The sequence below is a fragment of the Vanacampus margaritifer genome, chromosome 10, assembly GCF_051991255.1.
Source record: "Vanacampus margaritifer isolate UIUO_Vmar chromosome 10, RoL_Vmar_1.0, whole genome shotgun sequence".
NCBI lineage: Eukaryota > Metazoa > Chordata > Actinopteri > Syngnathiformes > Syngnathidae > Vanacampus > Vanacampus margaritifer.
The window spans coordinates 20,210,290-20,230,000 of NC_135441.1; the positions used below are offsets into that span (position 1 = coordinate 20,210,290).

At 38.8% G+C, this 19,711-nt stretch overlaps 2 protein-coding genes and 1 long non-coding RNA gene across 5 annotated transcripts in view; 1 reads left to right on the forward strand and 2 right to left on the reverse strand.

Moving 5' to 3' along the window:
- LOC144059095 (uncharacterized) overlaps positions 1 to 19,711 on the forward strand; it is a 101,666-nt gene that overhangs the window by 3,903 nt on the left and 78,052 nt on the right. For all 3 annotated transcript variants that reach the window (XR_013295564.1, XR_013295563.1, XR_013295565.1), the window contains exons 3-4: positions 445 to 531; positions 19,452 to 19,556. This is a non-coding gene — a long non-coding RNA (uncharacterized LOC144059095). The remainder of the gene's footprint in view (positions 1 to 444; positions 532 to 19,451; positions 19,557 to 19,711) is intronic.
- Positions 82 to 2,511, reverse strand: adirf (adipogenesis regulatory factor). The gene is made up of 3 exons (XM_077577944.1): positions 2,344 to 2,511; positions 2,202 to 2,264; positions 82 to 980 (listed from the first exon to the last, which is right to left on the reverse strand). The coding sequence occupies exons 1-3, from the start codon at positions 2,420 to 2,422 to the stop codon at positions 889 to 891; spliced, it is 234 nt and encodes a 77-aa protein (XP_077434070.1). The 5' UTR covers positions 2,423 to 2,511; the 3' UTR covers positions 82 to 888.
- Positions 2,707 to 13,443, reverse strand: sncb (synuclein, beta). The gene is made up of 6 exons (XM_077577942.1): positions 13,282 to 13,443; positions 12,357 to 12,490; positions 8,513 to 8,542; positions 8,255 to 8,340; positions 6,250 to 6,336; positions 2,707 to 3,522 (listed from the first exon to the last, which is right to left on the reverse strand). The coding sequence occupies exons 2-6, from the start codon at positions 12,475 to 12,477 to the stop codon at positions 3,493 to 3,495; spliced, it is 354 nt and encodes a 117-aa protein (XP_077434068.1). The 5' UTR covers positions 12,478 to 12,490; positions 13,282 to 13,443; the 3' UTR covers positions 2,707 to 3,492.

The window sequence follows — 19,711 nt, forward strand, 5'->3', positions numbered from 1 at the left end:
TAATGCACAAGATGGATGTGTCACATTAACATTGGACTATGTGTGTTTCTGCAAACAGCACATTTAAAACAAGATGACAAATAAATTTTCTCTGCAAATTTAATATTGCTTTTTGACACACTTGTTACAAGATGAATTCAAAGCAGGTTCTAGTTATATATTGTTGAAATTGCTGTGTTGAACAGAAAAGGAGGTTAGAGCCTGAAGGAGGCTGAAGGAAGCCACCCACACATAAACGCTTGCACACCACTATGTCTTTTATACACCATCCATGCGCTCTTAAGACTTTAAAATCCTCGCTAAATCTGCTCTTGCGCGTACAGGTTACATATTTACGTTTCCCTACTTTGCAGGTCTTCAATTTCCTGATGAATAAGAATAGTAAGTTGCAGCTCAGCTTGAACACGGTGTGCTGGCTAACGTATTCTTACCACTAATTCAAAGGTTTCCACCAATCCCTGGCCCCCGCGGAGTCCTGTTGCCTAGCAACCGCATAGTGTGATGGAATGAGGTGTGCTGCCGAGGGCCAAGGTAAGCCAACACACTCTCATGAGCCTGCCAAAGGCCGTCTTATCAGCATTTGTTGCTTTATAATGATTTATCAATGACAACTAGCCACAGTGTTATCTGTATATACATACAGAAAAGAAAAATACTTTTGTTTTTATTTCTCAAAATAGTTACACATACAAAAAAATATGGTTAGAAAACAGGTAGAATCAAGTTAGGAAGGGAAAAAAATAAGTTTTTTTTGGAATGTTAGTTAAGTGTTGTTGATCCCATTTTATTGTCGTTACTTGTCTAAAACCTGTCCAGGATGATGATGATGATGATGATGATGAGCTGGCTTCAGGTATAGCAAGATGAAAGAAGGAATCATTTGGTCTCTCATTTCTGTCCTAACTCCTTGATGGCCTCTGTGGCTTTGTCGGCAGCTTTGCCTATGGCTGCTTGGCTCTGTTTGCTGGCCTCTTGAGCAACTGCATCCAGGACACATTTCAGATAAGATCAATATGTTACCAGCACTTGCTAGTTAAATTATTTTCCACACTTAAGTTTAATTAAGTTAGTAATAAACATTTCCCGTGGTTGCCTCTGTCCTTTCCAGGTCTTAAATGGGGAGTAAAAAATGTCCTTTACAATATGTTCTTTGGGCCACCACTAGCCTAAACACAGTATTCGGATTAATATTGCGTTTGTGTAATATGAATTAAGCAGAAAAATCCACCCGTTTTAATCCATTTTAGGGGGCAGCCATTTTGCCACTTGCTGTCAACTGAAAATGACATCACAATGCCGAGTTTACGAACAGGTGAGCTGGGATTGGTCGATTTGTTACCTAAGCCCTTATAAGGCACTGTGATGTCTTTTTTTAGTTGACAGTAAGTGGCAAAATGGCCAATCATTTGAGATGGACTAAAATGGGTGGATTTTTATTCCTCATTCATATTCAATACATGCAATATAAATCAGAATGACATGTTTAGACTGGGAGTGGGAGGTATTTTAAAATAAAGTTTTTCGGCCCAACTTTCCCTTTAATGCATTTTTTCTCTACTTCACATATAAAATAAAGGCCAACAAATATTCCTATATACGCTGGCCTAAATTGCATCATACTGAGTTACATAATGTTTACATTTTGTTATTAACAAAACTGCAATTCATAAAATGTTTACTTTATTCACGTAAAGCTACACATAGTATATTGCTAGAACTTCACTTTTTCATTCTAAGGGCTGCCTGTTTCTGATATGTTGTTCCTCTCATCTAACAAAATAATGTCACCAAAGTAACCAACCTAACAAACCTTTTATTACATTACCAACTGTAAAGAGTTTAATGCATAAATTCAATATATTGTAGAGACAGATAAAAAATAATTTTCAGAAGGCCAATTCCTACCTCATTTCTACATTAAAAATCTGTAAAAAAAAAAATACTTTTAATATTATTCAAATTTCTTGAGATTTGGGGGTTTTGTTTGCTGTAAACTGTAATAATCAAATAAAAACTTTAACGTATTTCACTCTGCGCATCGCTAATCTACATACTGTACTATGAGATCTACTTTTTAAATTGAACCACTGAAATAAATTAGATTTCCACTATATTCCCCAAATGTGGTCATTTTTCAAAATGCTATCCACATATTCTGAGCGGACGTGTGTACAGTCAGACTGTTGCAGTGTGCCTGGTACCTGCATTGGCTGTTTCTTTGGATGAGTCTGCCACCTGCTGCACAGCTTCCTGAGCTGCCTGCACTGAGAACACAACGTTGCTCTGTGAAATGTATTTATTTAAAAAAAAATACAAGTGTCGTCATTGTATGAGCGTATTTACCTGCGGTTTCCGTGACATCTTTGACTGCGGAGTGGCTGCTGCCTTTTAGGCCCTCAAAGGACTTCTTCAACGAGGCCATGGCACCACTCTTTTGATCCCTGCGGGGACCACGGCATGGGTCTGAGCAGAATGCAGCCCGAGCAGCCGTTTAATACCCTCGGTTCGAGCCAGACACTGGTGAGGCTGCACGTTCCAGTCGGATTAAGCCGGACAAAACCACCTCAAAGAGGCCCGGTCAGACTGGCATCCTGGTAGTTGTGCCAAGAGCCATCGCAGCAAATTCTGAACATCCTGACCCATTTGACAGGCCCTAGTTCACTAAGCGAATTGGTTACATGAGAAATCAAAATAAATCAAAGCAAATTGTTTTTTCACTTTTTTTTTTTTTATTTACAGAGGATTTGCATGTTTGGCTTAACACATAAACCTTTTTATTGACAAGTCCTGCAATTTAAAGCACATTTTTGATATGACAACCATTATGATTTCAAGACATAATATATTGACTTTAAGTTGTTAAAATCGTCAGTACACACAAACACGCCCACACACAAACATGTATACTGTCCATGTCCAACAGATAGTTTTTACTGGAATGATTTCACGAGCAACTAGAAAGATACAAAATAAAAAATAAACCCAAAAACTCTTACTTTAAAAACATTCAAAAAAGTTCCAAAAGGAATTGCAAGAAAAACAAAAACAAAAGAACCCCACAAACAGGCATTGTCGACACTTAAAAGAGGATATCATTGTATTAATATCTGCTTGCAACTTGGACGACTTTTTTCTGCTCCCAATGTCTCATTGGAAGTTGATGAACATCTATTACACAATTTCTAAATACATATACACACAAAGTACACATTCACAAGCCCTGCTTCTGGTCTCATTTCATTGGGAGGGAATCAAGGAAATGAGACAGTGAAGGACGATCCTACAGCTCAATAAATACCGACACCCAACACATTACATTAATAACATTTACAATATATAATCATAAAAGATTTGTCTTGAAGGAAGAACGTTTTTCAGGGGAAATTCTTGTTTTTTTTTTTAAACAGGAGAATAATTGGAATAGTATTTGTCCTTTTTATTATTATAAATATTATTGTGCTGCTGGTTGAATGGTGGCTCGCACTGATGCTTTTATGCTTCTGGCTCGTAGTCTTGGCTCTCCTGTGGGGTGAACAAACATGTCATGTGATGAGCTGTTGTATATGGGGTACAATTGCCAAACTGTACATCCAAGACAAGAACTTTACCAGTAATTCCGCCATTACAAAGTTTTCGTTGTCAGACACAATAATTACGAATTATAGAACAAATCATAGACTTATGTTTAGAGCATTGAGAATAGCAAGGACGTCATAACGTCATATTAAAGTTCTATGTCCAATCAGATTGCTGTGATGTCATACTACCACAAACGTAGCGTAGAACTTATTTTGTTCTAAACTCAAGGGTAAACAAAAAGAGGAATTGTGGGATATATCGGTCGGTGCTAACCAGGGACGTAAACGGCACGGTTAACTTTGACGGTGTCGTTAACAAACAGCGTGACTAACCGTGTTTTGAACAACGCATATTTAATGGCCGGTTAGTTAACGGCGGCTTAAGAATTTAGAATTTAAATGTGTATTAATTTTAATAAGAAATTTGAATATTTTTTTATTTCAGTATGGATGGATGGGTGGATTATTTTAATCAAATATATTTTTTAAAAATATATACGAAATAAAAATGAATACATTATTGTAATAAAAATTACAGGACTCTTGCATCAGATTACTGTATTATGTAATCCATGTCAGCCTTTTGGCGTTTAGCATGCTCACATGCAAAATTATGTGAATTTCAATACTGTGTTTTCAGTTGTTCATAATAGAAAACCGTTTTTGGCCTTTTATGTAGCTAAATAAGCCACCCATATGACGGCATAAGCTCTAAAAACAAATAATTCAATATCACTCAAAGGTTTCAGTTTTGTGGCCCAGCATGCACAAATCTGAAAGATGACGTCAGTACACGAATATTTAATTCAATGTCTCTGTACAGCCTATAGAGGGCAGCACCAGGCTGTACAAGAGCTTCAAGGACGAGTCGTGAGCTCATCCCCAACATCCTTCTATCTGCTCACGCCTCCTCACATTATGACGACCTTAAATTCACAGGCTGTGTAATACTCCTGGGTCATTTGATGTCTACATTAAAATGAACAGAAGTTTTTTTTTCCCCATCAATCCAGCCAGAGAGAGGATTAATGCAAATTGTCCCCACTCCAGACTCTCTACAGCAATGCAGGGAGACCCTGACGTTACCCACAATGCACTATGGCTGTGGACGTCATCACCACACCCATTCAGACCATGAGCGTGTGCACTGCTGAGTGTAGAGGGATGGGGGAGGGGAAGGACATGCAGGAGGAGGAAGAAGAGAACATGGATGGGATGAGCCCACTGCCTGGCAGGAATGTGAATTATGGAAAAATGCAGTTTTGTTCATTTGGCTGACTGATGCAGTCACGTGGAAGAAATGACAGGGAAATGGAAACATGACAAATTTAGATTTAATGAGATAAAGATTAATATTTTAATCTAAAATGCAAAGGAGAAGGAAAGGAAAATGACAAAATCAAGGGATAAAATGAAAGTCATTTTTAACATTTTAATCTTCTGCAATGTTAAATAGAAAACATTTCTTTCCTTTTCCAATTCAAGTAAAACACTGCAAAAATGTGTGAAATTAATGTAAACGGATTTTATATCAATATATTCAGGATAGTGACTCGCTCCCTGGGCTGGCAATTTCCAAAAATAAACCATTTGTGTCACACTTGCTCTGTGCTGTCCCACCCAACCCCGCAGGTTTATTTATTGTGCAAGCAAATGAGCCACAGCAAAACATTTGGACTTTTAAGAGATAATAATTTGTAGTGACAGAGATAATTTCACAAGGCTGTGAGTGTAGCTTGCAGCGATTTAGTGAGTCATACTCGGGGGTGTTTAAAATATTTGATCCCGCTAAACAAACATAAACACCTCTCAGTATGATTGTAATCTACAAGACGGCGTGACTCAAAATTATGCACAAATATATTGTTACAGGGGCGAATCTACGTGGTGGCCAATGGTGGTGGTGGCATTTTCATAACAGCGAAATATTGGATCCTTGTAGTTGGCATTATTAAACATGTATACCAATCTTCTCCAACTTACTTATAATACAAGCAAGAACACATGTAAGGAAAAAGCAACATTTAGAATAGTAAAGAATTTAGATGTTGCGTCATTGTGCTTCTTGGATATGATATTGGCAATATGCTAAACGGCGTCTGCAGTTTGTGACAATTGATTACTTTGTTTGGCTGTTAGCTAGCTAATCAGTGCATGAGATAGAAGTACTCTATGGAGTAGTAAAGAAATTGGCATTAACTACTCATTTAAGGTCAGCAAAATGTTGCTTTTTACTTAGAGCAAGTTTTTGTTTATGTGTGCATTTTGTTTCATAAAACCTTCATTGCAGATTGTATGATAAACAATGACTTCTCTGCCTTGGGCGCTGTACAGCCAAGCATGTATGAACATGTACGTGTGCATATGCACATATCATCTTTAGGCCAACCCACTGAAAATGTTCTGGCTCCGCCCCTAAATGGGCAGTATTATCAACAGGCTAGCCTGTGGATGATAAGAGCGAAAGTATGAACACTGCAAAGATACACTAATGCGCATATGGAGTCGATGAATACTGACGGGCCTCTCATCTACGGGAAGTGACTCACTGATTGTTAAAGCAAAATGTTTTAGTGTTTCAAAAAGCCTGCAAACATAAAAAAAAAAAATACATAGGACTCCACAGTGTGATGCATGAGACGTGTGAATTTTTTTGGTGCAAGCTGATCACCTGCTGGGAGTCATCATATGTCTCTCCTTCTGGCTCCAGCATTCCCTCTGACTGGCCCTCCGTGGCCTCCTGTCCGTACTCCTCAGGCTGCATGGCACAGAGAGAAAACAAATATGAAGGCTGAAAATATGGAGGACTGAACAGACATACCCAAACTACAATATAGACCTGTTCACTCCCACAACTGCATAAATGCTACTTTCTACTTGCACACGTCAACAAAAATACCAAAAGAAAGAATACGCCACCTATGAGAGGCAAATTATGTTATTCGAAAGATGCAGATTAGCTCTGCATTGCTATAAAAAAGGGTCTGACAAATATGGATTTTCATAGGTCGATGCATTGCAGATATTTGGCGGAATAAAATTACCATGATGCATCAGCTGATTAATTTAAAAATGTACATAGTGACTAAAATAACATATTTTTGTATGTGTCCCATAACGCTTTCAACAATAAAGATATTAAATACAGGCAAAGCATGTAGCTGGTTTACAATATGTGATCCTTTAGTATTTTTAAATTTAATTTTGTTTATTATTTGCTACTTTACAACAGAGAGAAAAATGGGCAAAAATTAGCATATGAAATTTACATATTGCTGGCATTGGTCTGAAACCTCTTAAGTCACAATTTGGTAAATTTGATATTTTTCTTCTCCCAAAAATCTATACTATTGGTCAGTCGACACGTGTGGGTGTCATTTTTCAAATTATTGACCAATCTAAACTATTAAAAATGCCTTCATTGCTCTCTGATGATGAAACGTTTCATTTTTCGGGTCTCCTGTAAAGTGACTGTTTTGCACAACTAGCTGTCTTCCTAGGATTCAGTGCCAGAAAATCAAAGGTAATCTGATGTGTTAAACTAGAACCGGTAATAGAGGTGGAATACTCACTTTGAGATTTCCATGAAATGTGAAATACATTACAAATAAAATCTGATTATTATTATTATTATTAGTAGTAGTAGTTAGAGTACCGTACGTTGACACAATAGTTTATTCACAAAGCATCAACTATTTCCTTTCTCAGGAGTTTGCTCATCACTGGCTGTGTGACAATGAGACCTGAATACAAAGCTAGTGGGTCACAACTCTTATTTTTAAACCCCGGCTAATCAAATCAATTAGGTCGGAGAACAGGCCATAATCCTATGTGCTCAATCTTGCTGCAAGGGAAGCCACTGCACAGACTCCCTGAGTGAAAGCTAACATAAAACGACTCTTTTTTTGAACATCACTTTAAGTTGGCACACAGGCTGGTTTTGATGAGCTCTAATTGACAAATCGAAACATTGTTTGTAAGCAGCCTTTTGCCAGGATGTAAAAACGAGCAGAGGTGTTGCTCCCCCCAGAACTGTAAACAAGCCAGTAAGGTTTACTACATCTTAGCGAGGCAGTGCAGAGGCTCCAACTGCGAGGATGAAGGCTTAGAAAAGGTCGAAGAGCTCGGTTTCACTCGCAGCCAGCCAGAGCTCGACAATATGTCAACATGTGACAGCGCTCATGCATGGGGAGGTCATTTCGGGTGAACGGCATGATTGTGAACATGAATTGATTCCAGACGTGGGTCACAATGAGGGTTACAACAATCTAGAATAAAAAGACAAACATTCAATTGAACTAGGTTGTATAGTGAGAATAGAGAAATAGATCATAAAGTAACTGTGGGTGCTTACTTACTCAGACATCTTAAAAAAAATAATAATAAAAAAGTAATATTTTTATTATTTTATTATAGTATGTGATGTTTAGTGTTTGATTTAAGGAACAAAATACAGGTTCAAAAGCCTTGATCAAGTCAATTGCGATTCATATTTCAATGTCAAAAATGCTTTTGGATTTGACGGATTTGCCTGACATCAGTGTTAAACTGAAAGATCCTGATTTTTAAATACTAAGTCAATAGTTACAATTATTCACATAGAAAAAATAAATAAAATACATCATCATATAATGTCTTGGGGGGGGGGGGGGATAACTGTTGCATCATGTACATACGTTCATGTCAGATGGGAATTCGTCCTTCTTCAGAAGGCCAGTAGCGGCAGCAATGTTCTCCATCGCTCCAGTGGTCTTCTCAGCCACTATGCACACAGATAATAAGTATTCAAAAATAGAATCCGCTTGAAAGTTCAAATGTATGCACAGGATGATGATTCCCATTGCACACGTCACAACAATCATGGTTTAGAGCAGAGTGTTGCAAGATTGAATCGAATTATGGCAACTGGAATAATAATCCAAATAAAAACTCACCTGTGCCGACACTGTCTTTGGCCTTGTTGCCTAGTTAACAAAAAAGTGAAATAGAAATCATTTAGACACAATAAACTGTTAACATAATCTAATACTAGCATTTAATCTGACAGTAAAATTGCCTTTGTTTTGTGGACCTTGCTAGGTATCTTCAGGTTATTTTAGAAATGATCCATATGATGAGAAGATGAGAGAATGATTAATGGTCATTCTCTTTGAAAAAGTTGCTGAGCCTCCGATGATGGTAAAGACACTCAGAGCTCAGCATTTTGTTGATTTATTGATTCCAATAAAAAATTTAAATATTCCTATCTCAATCTCAGCTCTGATGAGCTCTGCGGAAAAGTATAGATCTTCAATCCCATTTCAAAAGTGGCAGAGAACCTCCTGACCACTCTACAAAAATCTCTTCAAAGATGAGTGAAAGGTCTGCGTCACTTATATCAGACCACCTCAAAATGACAAGCTTGTGTCTCCGCCATGACCAGAATAACACATTTATTCAAAGCCCTAAAGGATCTTGAGCTGGAGTGTAAATGTGATATATTGTCTGGTCCTTAGTCCAAAATTGCATCAGCCCGCCTGAAACCAAACAGTCAGTCCCGGCAGACTTTCATTTCCTAATGTATAATGATAATCTGTGATGATAGTCTAGTAAGAACCGGGTGGGACACTGTATAAAAATGTTATCACTAGATTTTATTAGAAGTTGATTGTTTGTTTTCCAGAAACATAAGGATCACTGCCTGTGTTATACCAAAAATGGAAAAAGATACTCCAGACGAGCAGAAAATATGCCAAAGATATGGTGCACTAAAATATTATTTAGCATCCAAAATGTGATTTAAATCAAGACCAAGATTCAAGAAGTGATTCAGAATTTTGTTTTACTATACATTTTTTTGGGCTATGGCTAAAACGGCACCTGATGTACTTTGGCGTCTGACATCCTGACATCGCCCCATCCTCACTATATAAGAACTTTAGTGCCTTTGTTGGGATTAGTGGCTATCCAGTGCAATTACGACATGCAGTTAGCTAGCATGCTATGCTTAGAACCCCAAAATGAGTCTTCCTTTCTAAGAGCTGGTCGTTTTAGAGAGCCTTGTTGAGCGCCATGAGTGTGCGCATGTCACGCAGAGAAAGAGGGGGAAAAGAGATTGTACGTTTTTTTCTAATTTTATAAAGCGCTTATCACAATGCAGTTTCATCACATCCTGTCTGCTTATGTTATGATCGGAGTCGATTTTTAAACATGAGATAAGCGTGGTGCATGGAACGGCCACCTGGTATTAAAAACAATGGGCAGATCCTAACCTGACATGGTAGGCCATTAAAACCTTGTAACAACTAGTAGCAGCAGTTTCGGGTTGTTCTACTCTTGTAATTACGAGCTGTCTGTGAAAGTACTGGGCCATGTAATGATTAGTTTCACAGATATTTAAAGACTCCCACATAGCTCACATCTCCAAACTGGCCACAGATATGAAGGCACCAGGGAGCAATTTATTTAAGAGACTTAATCAACTTTACTGCTGGTTTGAAATACAACCACATCATTGTTCAATTGTTTAACCTTTTGGCAGCTCTCATCCATCTGCACTTTACTTCACTGAGCTATTTGACCAATCTACTCCAGTATATGCCCAGTGGTCCTGAATCTGATCTCACGGGGCTCTGGAAGTAACTGGGTAGCATCCACATGCATTATTGGTCCCTGAGGACCATTGAAAGCCAGCGGAGGGGAAGTCAAATGATGAAGCTTTCTACAAACGGCAGCCTCGGAGCAAACCTAAATCGAGGAAATGCATCCATGTGAAAACACACGAGTGGAGTGCGCAGGAAGAATTACTACTACACTCCCATAATTGATGGCTATTGCTAAAGAAGGCAAACTCTGATGTGTTTTGCGGTTTACCCGAAATACATACCCCAAATAAATAACAGCTCCACAGTTATCAGGTCTGTATACATAATCTTTAGCTTCTTTTGATAAGCAAGAATTATCGTATCATTATCTATCTGTCTGTCCAGTATTTCACTCAAGTACACGCCTCACATTTTCACTTAGGGGTGGACTCACTTTTGTTGCCAGGATATTTGCTATTAATGGCAGTATTTTGAGGGAGCAATACGTTTATTATATAAGCTGTACACAGACTACTTTTCATTGTGTCAAAGTGTAATTTAGTCAGTGTTGTCCCATGAAAGTATATATCTGCAGAAATCTGAGGGGTGTGCTTACTTTTGTAAGATACTGTATATATCCCATCCAGCCATCCATTATCTGCAGCGCTTGTCCTCACTAGTGTCCGAAACATTGTAAACACTCTTACTCTATATGAGTCAATGCAGTTTTACACAACTGCAAGGTGATAGGGCAAATTGATAACGTCACTAACAGTGTCTATGGATACTGATCAATGGCGATAATAAACATTGCTTACAAAGTCATTTGATCTGATTGTGCACATGTATAATTAATGTTTCATATGTAACATGCAGGGAGACAGGTGGATACGTAGGTTTACTATCATGTACCTTGGCTTCTGCCATCTAATAAACCAGCATTTAATTATTCTGGCTGTAACTACACATCATTGTCTTAGACAAACGAAGATTGGTTGAGAATGACTGAAGTACAGCGTCAACAACAACAGGATGCAGAAGCACAGACACACTAGGGTGCTGTGTTCCATTTTGTGTACAGCAACAAGCAGAGATGACTCTGGAGGATGTGAAAAGGAGCCAGCAAGCAGTTTGACTGCCGCGTGACATGTTTGCGGCTCATGATGAGTGACAGGCACACCAGTAATAGGATTTCAGATAAGATCTCATTGCGGATACATCTGACAACTTCTACTTTTGTCTCCACAATCATGCCTGGGTGCACCTGTAGGGAGTGTGATCGTATCAGTGATGGCAACCACCAGGGGTTTCCATTTTGGGCCTTCCCGCAAAGGAAGATGCATGGATATACTGTACCTGAAGCTGTGCAATTCAAGACTAGACCAATATTTAAGGAGGGGAAATGGGTTTCTAAAGTCACAGAAAATGTAGAGAAAGGATGAACTACAAATCTATTTGGCTTTGTCTAGGACTTTGAAATGAAAATGGCAGTCTGCGCCGGATATACCGATCTCTCTTTGCTGGCTGCCCAGTACAATAAAGCCAAGTCGACAAATACACAGAAAAATGTACATGGAAATGTATGTTTTGGGTAGTCTTTATCTGATGCACATCTCTCAAATTAGCATAATTTCAGTTTGCTCGTTTTTCACTGCATCTGTTTAATTGCATTTACGTTACTTTTTTGACATGATGCAACAATTCTGTAAACCGTATACTGTACGTTCATTTCCCCCGCCCATTGGCTTTGGCTGCCATCAAGTGCTCAGACATGTGGCACGTGCTTCTCCACCCCCACCCCATCTCCTGCTTGTAGCGCCGTCAAGTGAGGCGAAAGGCCATAAGGATATTCAGAGCATCGCATCAGCTACGATGGCTCCTCACCACAGTGCACTATATCTTACAACTACTGGTATTGATGCTATTTAGTAGCTGGTTGTTGAAACGGCCTCTATAATTAATGGCACAGTGCATCGATCTGCATACGTTAAACACTCGCATTGATCATTTGTCTTGCGGAATGAGTAATAGATTTAATGCTGCGGCCAAAACTTTTTTTTTACCCGGTGCATCCATCTTTTACGTTAACATAATGTGTTTTAAAATTTATTAAAATATTCCGATATAGTGTGACCAATAGTTCTTAGTCACACAGCACATAGGAATATCAATTTCCTTACTGTACAGTGGATGTCAATTCCAGATTTCGTCTTACCTACGAACATAACTCCTTCTTTAGTCTTCTCAGCCGCCACGGCAACTCCTTCCTTGGTCTTCTCTGCAGCCACAGCCACACCCTCCTTGGCTTTGGACAAACCCTTCATGAACACATCCATCTTGGCGAAGCAACTGTGGGCAAAGAAACATGTGTAGTCATTCACCGTGCATAGCCATGTTAAGGGTCTCATACTAACCAGCCACTGAAAGAGTTAACTATCATCATGATAACAGGTTAATTGATAATATGCCGTGGGTCCATAGGGGGTTGGGGGAAATGGGAGCTGCAACGCCCCCTGTGGTGGATCGTGATAGCTGCAGTCCGGCCAACAGGCGTGTAGGAATATAACCACTGTGTTCACTCATGCATTCACGGCTCTTTTCAACATCCTCCCCCATGCATTAAATATTGAAAAGCGAAACGATTTCAATGAAATGGTTAATTGTGGAGGGGGTCATTAATTATTGCTCACTTGTAATGCTACGCTCAGTAGTGGGGAGATGCCTGCCTGGGAACAAACCCAGGCCTTTTTTTTTTTTATGGGGACTGCACACCATATTCATGGAGGTGGCATTTATTACTGGGGGATGGGAACACTTCCATTTCTACACGCATCACGGTGTTAAACATACATGCAGGGTTACCCCATAGGTTGCACCAATTTACGCACAAATGGAATATGCTATTTAAATTAAAATCGGACGCCATCGCGTATGCTGTAGATGAATTATTTGATGACGTGCAGTCGTATAGTGAGCGGTTGAGGGCATTTATAATAGCAACATACAGCATTAACATTTGAAACGTAAAGTATTCACTATGTTAACGCCGATTCCACGGCGTCTTCAAATTGCGGTGGCCGCTAAACACGCCGAGAAATTACTATTATAAGCCAATTAACGATTACAAAAGGTGTCCTTACCTATTTACAAATAGCCTCGACTTGTCCGCTTCGTGGTCGGGCGAGTGAAACTATCGCGTTTTTAAGAGCAGAGATATCTTGCAATGATCACTACGGTGGGCCTTCCTCACGATGATCTCCACCAACAGTGCGGCTGAGACCGTCACGTACCCCTTCCTTCCCGTCCCCTCCCATCCCACCCCCCTGCACGCGCCTCCACCCCCATCGCCAGCCTCCTCCACTATATTGATCACCCCCCGGCTCGATGTCACCTGCTACGGCGAGCAAAATGGCTTGAAACAGGGCAACATCACGATGTACTCTACGCGCTAATGACAAATTCATTTTGTTTTTCATTATAACAAAGGCGTGACAAAAACGTGAACAGGTCGTGATGTGAAAAGAGGCACATAACGAAATAATCACTGTTTATGGTCTAGTTGTGTGAGTTGGTTTGTGTAAATAAATCCTTTTGATTACTGAATATACGCGATGATTTCATACACTCACAGTGCTTGAATGCATTGCCACACGCTCCACAGGGGAGTTATTCAAATTCTCCAATATACAAAATCCCAAAGCATAGTATTTATTTATTTTTTTTACCCACGATCCAACCTTCCAGCAATGCCATCTGCATTGGGCAAGCTGTGCTCCTGCATGAAGATTGGTCCATTTCGAGCGTTTCATTAACAGGAGGGCTGCATTTCATATTGACTTTGTTTCTTGCAGGCAGCCTACATTACATTTTATACGTTTTGCACACCGACAATTATAAAACGCATTCTGGAATTTTCTGTGTTAAAAAAAAAAATATATATATATATATTAGTGGAGACATACTACCAAGTTTTCATGTAAGACTAATAGGTTAGGGGTGTCGCTGACTATATGACCTTCATATCGATGCGTTTAATGTCTACAAGGAGAAAGAAATAGACACGGGGGTCTCGCTGATCTTGTAGGGATTCACGTTACAAGCGTTTTTTTTTAAATTACTCTATCCCACCCCCACCCCTACCCCTCTGACGTGCATATAGTGACGCAGTCCTGGGTGTCATAGGCGAGTGATGGCGAATTCCTCCCCCAAACTTCCCTCGGGTGTTAGGAAATCCCAGCTAGCTAAGCTCTCCTTGAACTATCCCCCCTCTTTTGTCGTTAGTGGGCCACGATAGGCAAACAAGAACTGTGCGGCCGCCATGTTGGCCTACATTCGAGTAACGCAGCCAAACGACGGTGTGAGGAGAAACGCTGTTTCACTAAATTGAGTGTCAAACGATGACATCTCGTGGTGTTAAGAATTCTATTCTGTAGTCTTGTCGACAGCAGAACGTCGTAGCTCTGTCCTTGGTGCTGATTTGACTCTGTCCATGGTGCTGAAAATGTATAACTCGCCTACAAGGATTTGTGGCGAAAGAACTAAAGGGGATACCCGTCGGGATCTTTTAAGAATACACTAGAAATACCATTTAATCATTTGAATTTACAGACTCGTGTCAGCGGAAGAACTGTACAGTAATATATGTCTTTAACATTTGTGATCTGAAGTTGCCCTCTTGTGGGCGTTTGTAAGAATGCTAGTCATGTATTTAAGCACATGGGGAAAACACACGGTCTCATCTAAGATAAGTGTTAAATATCGTCACTTGGAAAACACATTTTTGGCGAATACATTGTGTTTTGTACCAGCCTACAAACCACCAGAATCTGGAAATAAAAATGTACCATGTTCTGAAAAAGACACAGATTCATTACGAATTTTGTGGTAGTTAGTTCACAGTCTTAACAAAGCTATGGTAACACTTTTGTTTTGGTAGCATTGCACATTTTGGCTAAGAGGCAAATATCTATCTGTGCAGGCGGGCAGTGTGGGTTTAGTTACTAATCAGTGACTGTGTAAATTTGAGTATGAATGTTATGGTTGTCTGCCTTTTATTTTGGCCTTGCGATTACATGGAGTCCAGTCCAGGGTGTAGTCAGCATTTCACCCAAAGTCAGCTCAGATAGGCTCCAGCCACCCACGACCATGAAGAAGAAGATAAGCATAGAAAATGAAAGGTTTTTTTCTGGTTATGAGAAGCTAATTAACAACAAGTTAGTGTGTTGAGATAATCAAACAGTGGCATAATTGTGTTACTAAAATAGCACCAAAAGTTAATCACATCTGCTCTCACAAAAAGCTGTTCATTTGAACATGAGTAATGATTAACGTTTCACATCACTCATCGGCTTTGTTGAAGGAAGTGTTTGCAGTTTGAAACAACATCTTTCATCCTGGAGAGAATCTACAAAGAACATGCAAACACCACACCACAAGGTCAGACCTGGGAATTGAACCCTCATCCTCAGAATGACGCAGAGGTGCTAATCACTAGCCACATTTAATTTTAATTTTTTTTATTTTCTCTCTCTCTCATATATATATATATATTTTTATATTTTCAAACTAAACTGATCTGCTTTTTGAAACTTATCAGACACTCTGACTCAGACTTTTATTTGCTTTGTAAATTCTTCAGACGAAAATGTAATTTTATTAAGTGTCCGCTGCAAAGTCATCGCCCGCTTTCAGACCAATAGAAATAATATGTTGATAACATCTACATAAAAGGGCACTCAGGGTCATTAAACAACACCCAACATGCTCTTATTAATTAAGGCATCTTTATTTTATAAAGCGCCTTCCATGCACAAGGTAACTCGATTTGCTTCACATAGTTACAAAACAACATTCAAAGACAAAATACAACATTTAAAGACAAACACATTTAAGACACTTGAGCAGCAGAATAATTTAAGACATTTCAAAGCAAAGTAAAGCGATTAACAAAAATACTAAAAGAACATACAGCACAAGAGCATGATTTAGGAAAAAAATATTATAGAAATGCTCTAAAAGACCTTAATCACAGGTATGGGGAAGAAAGCAAAGTTTTTAACCAGGATCTAAAAGCATTTACATTTGGAGCAAACTTAATCTGTGTTGGCAACTCATCCCATTTTGTTGCAGCATAACAACCAAATGCTGATGCACCATGTTTACTTTGAACTCTCCTGGAATTGGTCAGAATTTGCTGACCTCCAAACCCAACTGGGTTCATATTCCATGATCCTTGAGTGTACAAATGCCCTGTGATCGGCTGGCGACCAGTTCAGGTTGTATCCCATCTCTCAATTCAGCTTTCTAGAAAATGGATGTATAGATTTGAATGAAGTCCGCCTCATAAGAGCTTTTCTCAGCGGGTTCTTTATTCGATTCAGGTGCTTGTCGTATGCTCCTAATAAGTGTCCAACCATTGAGGACACCTTCAGGTTTTGCGGTCCATTTAACAAAGACCTCCTTTACCACACTACATTAACTTGCACAACACTTCTGATGAAAACGGCGCACATCCGGAAATGTGTTGCGCGTGAAATCAAAAAGCAGGAAAATGGAATCATATTAGCTCTTTAGAATAGAACTTGGAGAGATAATGTGCTCCACAGCTCACTGCAGAATGGCGTCCAGTTGTTTAAGTGCTAATGGGCACATTTCAGTGTAAAGAGTTCAAGAGAAACACGATAATGGTGCATTCAGGTCACCTGGAAAAGTAGGAAATTTTGAAGATCCCGTCACAACATGTGACTTACAGCACCTGAACATGCTGCAGAGGCCCACAAAGAGGTCCTTTGTGTTCAAGGGCTACAGTATCCATCTTCTATACCATTTATCCTCACTAGGGTAAGGTTATTTATTTATTTTAATAAATATTTCATTGTATCATTAATATTTTATTTCATATCTAGTTTCTAAATTGTATTATATAAGTAAATAATAAACTTATTTTATTAATATTGTTTTATTTCATTTACAATAAACTGTGATCAGCTCGCAACCAGTTGAGGCTCTTGCCCAAATTCAGCTCACCCATGACCCTATTGATGGTCAGAGGTATAAAAAAATAAATGGATGGATATTTACAATAAATCAATTTGCCAATTCAATTTGAAATATTAATGAAAAATAAATGAAAATTAGAACACAATAGAAGTATTTTATTCTATCATTGTACATTTTTTAAAAAATATATACTGTAAAACTTTGTTAAATTAATTAGTACAATAATGTTAGTTGACTAGATGCTACTCATGCTTTATTAAAAACTACAAGATTACACAATTGACATTTTGCAAAACATCTTTAAAAAAAAGAAAACTACATTAGCACAACATTGTCTTGTTTTGTTTCTTTTTTCCTTCTATTGTTATTAGTATTTTGCTTATACAAAGTCAGTCAATCAATCAATCAATCCATTACAATACATTGTGTGCCTAAAAACCTGATACAGGGTTGCAGTTTTTCCGCTGCAGCCCGCCAGCCGATGTGCAGTACATCATTGCTTGGTGTACAGTGAACAGTCTTGCCACAGCGACATGGAAAAGTTACTTAGTTACTTTATTGAGTACTTGATTTTGTTGACAGATTACTTTATTTTAAATGTACTAAGTTTTTGATTACAAGTACTTGATTGTAAAAGTATCTATTGATTACTTTATTTTAAAAGCAACTGAATTAGATTACAAGTTACTTTATTAGTAACTTATCCTGAAAACATGAAAATAACTGGTTTTGGTAATACTTTATTGGAAGTGCAATTTTTAACAGTAATGTTTAAGGATAGAATTTTTTCTTTTTGACTTAACATAAATACGTAATACTTAAATATATGTAGTTATGTAGTTATTAAGTCGTTTTGGGTCATAGCGCTCAGTATGTGGTGGGCTGCAGGTCAACTAGTTCCGTATTGAGCCTTGTTAAGACTTCAGGGCCACTCATTTTTGCTGGTGTTTGTTTGTTTGGGAAGTGAGTGTGTAATAAGCCACATTACATTTGCTTTTTGACATTACGCATTGATTTAGAGAATGAAAGTGTTTGTCTGAGAAGGAAAATATCATAAATCATATTAATTCATGCTAGTCTTTGGCCATGATGCAAACAATCTAGTAAATTAAATGTATTAGTTTCTCCTCCACAATATCAAAAGGTGCACGGGAAACAGATAAAAACTGTTAATGATGCAACAAGGCAGCCATCTTGGTTTTCAAATGTGACATCAATCCAACTGAAAGTTACAACATAAATGGAAGTGCCGCATGAATTGCACAATAAAACGTCCGGCGTGTACTCCAATTCGCTTTCAGTCTGATTTCACAGCCTCAGCTGGTGGCCTTTTCGCTCCACCTCGAGCGAATTGGCCTTTATCTGTTAAGGCGCTTTTACAACCTGTGCTCTCGCGGGAAGCTTCCCTGGCTTTTACAGACTCATTGAGCGGAGTCAGCCAGTCACCGGCATCATTATATAATCCCAATCAATCTGAGTTATAAAACCCAGACATGGACCCGGGCCGCACTACAGCTTTGATTTACACCGACTGGACTGCAAGTCATTTCTATGCCATGAGGCGGAAAAGAGCTCAAGTCTTCAATCGTTGGTGGCCTGGCAATTTGCGTTAATATTGTACAAACCTGCTACCTATTTGAAATGAGGAACAGAATGCATCACATTTCTCATCTAGATTCACTGCCTATAGATGGCAGCAGAGACTGTATCTTCAACAGAGCCCATTGCTATTCACCTCACACACTCACCATGCTACATATACTTGTATACCCAGGACACCCATGCATCGATTGGAATTAATGTACACGCACACACACACACACACACACGAGTTCCACAGATTGAAATAGTTTCTCATACAGTATATTGCTATAGCCTTCTTGGAGGTTTAATTACACACGAAGAAGTCATCATCACCTTGAAAAGCATCTCTTTACATCATCACATTCACAACACAATGAAGGATGAAAATGACGAATAGCATACAAAATACATGAAATTATCTTTTGATGGTGTTTAAAGTCCTCTCTGTTTTGTTTATCACGTCTGCTTTTGTCCTTAGGGATGAATAGAATGTCTCTTAAGCACACGCACGCACAAGATAATGGGTGTTAATTTATGTAGCATATGTTGTTAACATATTTGTTTTAGTAATCCGCTGTATCTATTATACTTATCGCGTGCTTGTCTATAGTCTGTAGATCAAAATATCCTTTAGGCATAATAAAAAGATGGACCCAAATGAAGGGAATTATGCACATCGTACACACAAAGTGCTCACAGCTATTCTCCATCTTCTTTATGCATGCAGGCTTAATTCAATGAATCTGAGTGAGAGCACTTTCCCCGATGATTGACCTCCATGCAGAGCAGACGAATGTAAACCAAGCTACGCAGATTAGCAATGTGACATACGGTAAGCAATATTACAATTATGTCATGGCAATTTGTTAAGTTGTCCCTGGGCCCGGTACACAAACACAATCATAAGTTATGTTTTTTTGTGTCCCTGTGTTAGTGTGTGTGTGTGTGGGGGGGGGAAGTTGCTCCCTGCAAGGAAAGGGTGAACAT

Bases quoted from the DNA above. Each gene is read 5' to 3' on its own strand.
- sncb (XM_077577942.1), bottom strand. From the start codon at position 12,477: ATGGATGTGTTCATGAAGGGTTTGTCCAAAGCCAAGGAGGGTGTGGCT. The intron at 8,341-8,512 runs GTGAGTTTTTAT...CTGTGTGCATAG, and splicing joins CAAAGACAGTGTCGGCACAG to TGGCTGAGAAGACCACTGGA. The intron at 6,337-8,254 runs GTATGTACATGA...TGTGCCATGCAG, and splicing joins AATTCCCATCTGACATGAAC to CCTGAGGAGTACGGACAGGA.
- adirf (XM_077577944.1), bottom strand. From the start codon at position 2,422: ATGGCCTCGTTGAAGAAGTCCTTTGAGGGCCTAAAAGGCAGCAGCCAC. The intron at 2,265-2,343 runs GTAAATACGCTC...TTGTGTTCTCAG, and splicing joins AGATGTCACGGAAACCGCAG to TGCAGGCAGCTCAGGAAGCT. The intron at 981-2,201 runs GTACCAGGCACA...TCCTGGATGCAG, and splicing joins CAAAGAAACAGCCAATGCAG to TTGCTCAAGAGGCCAGCAAA.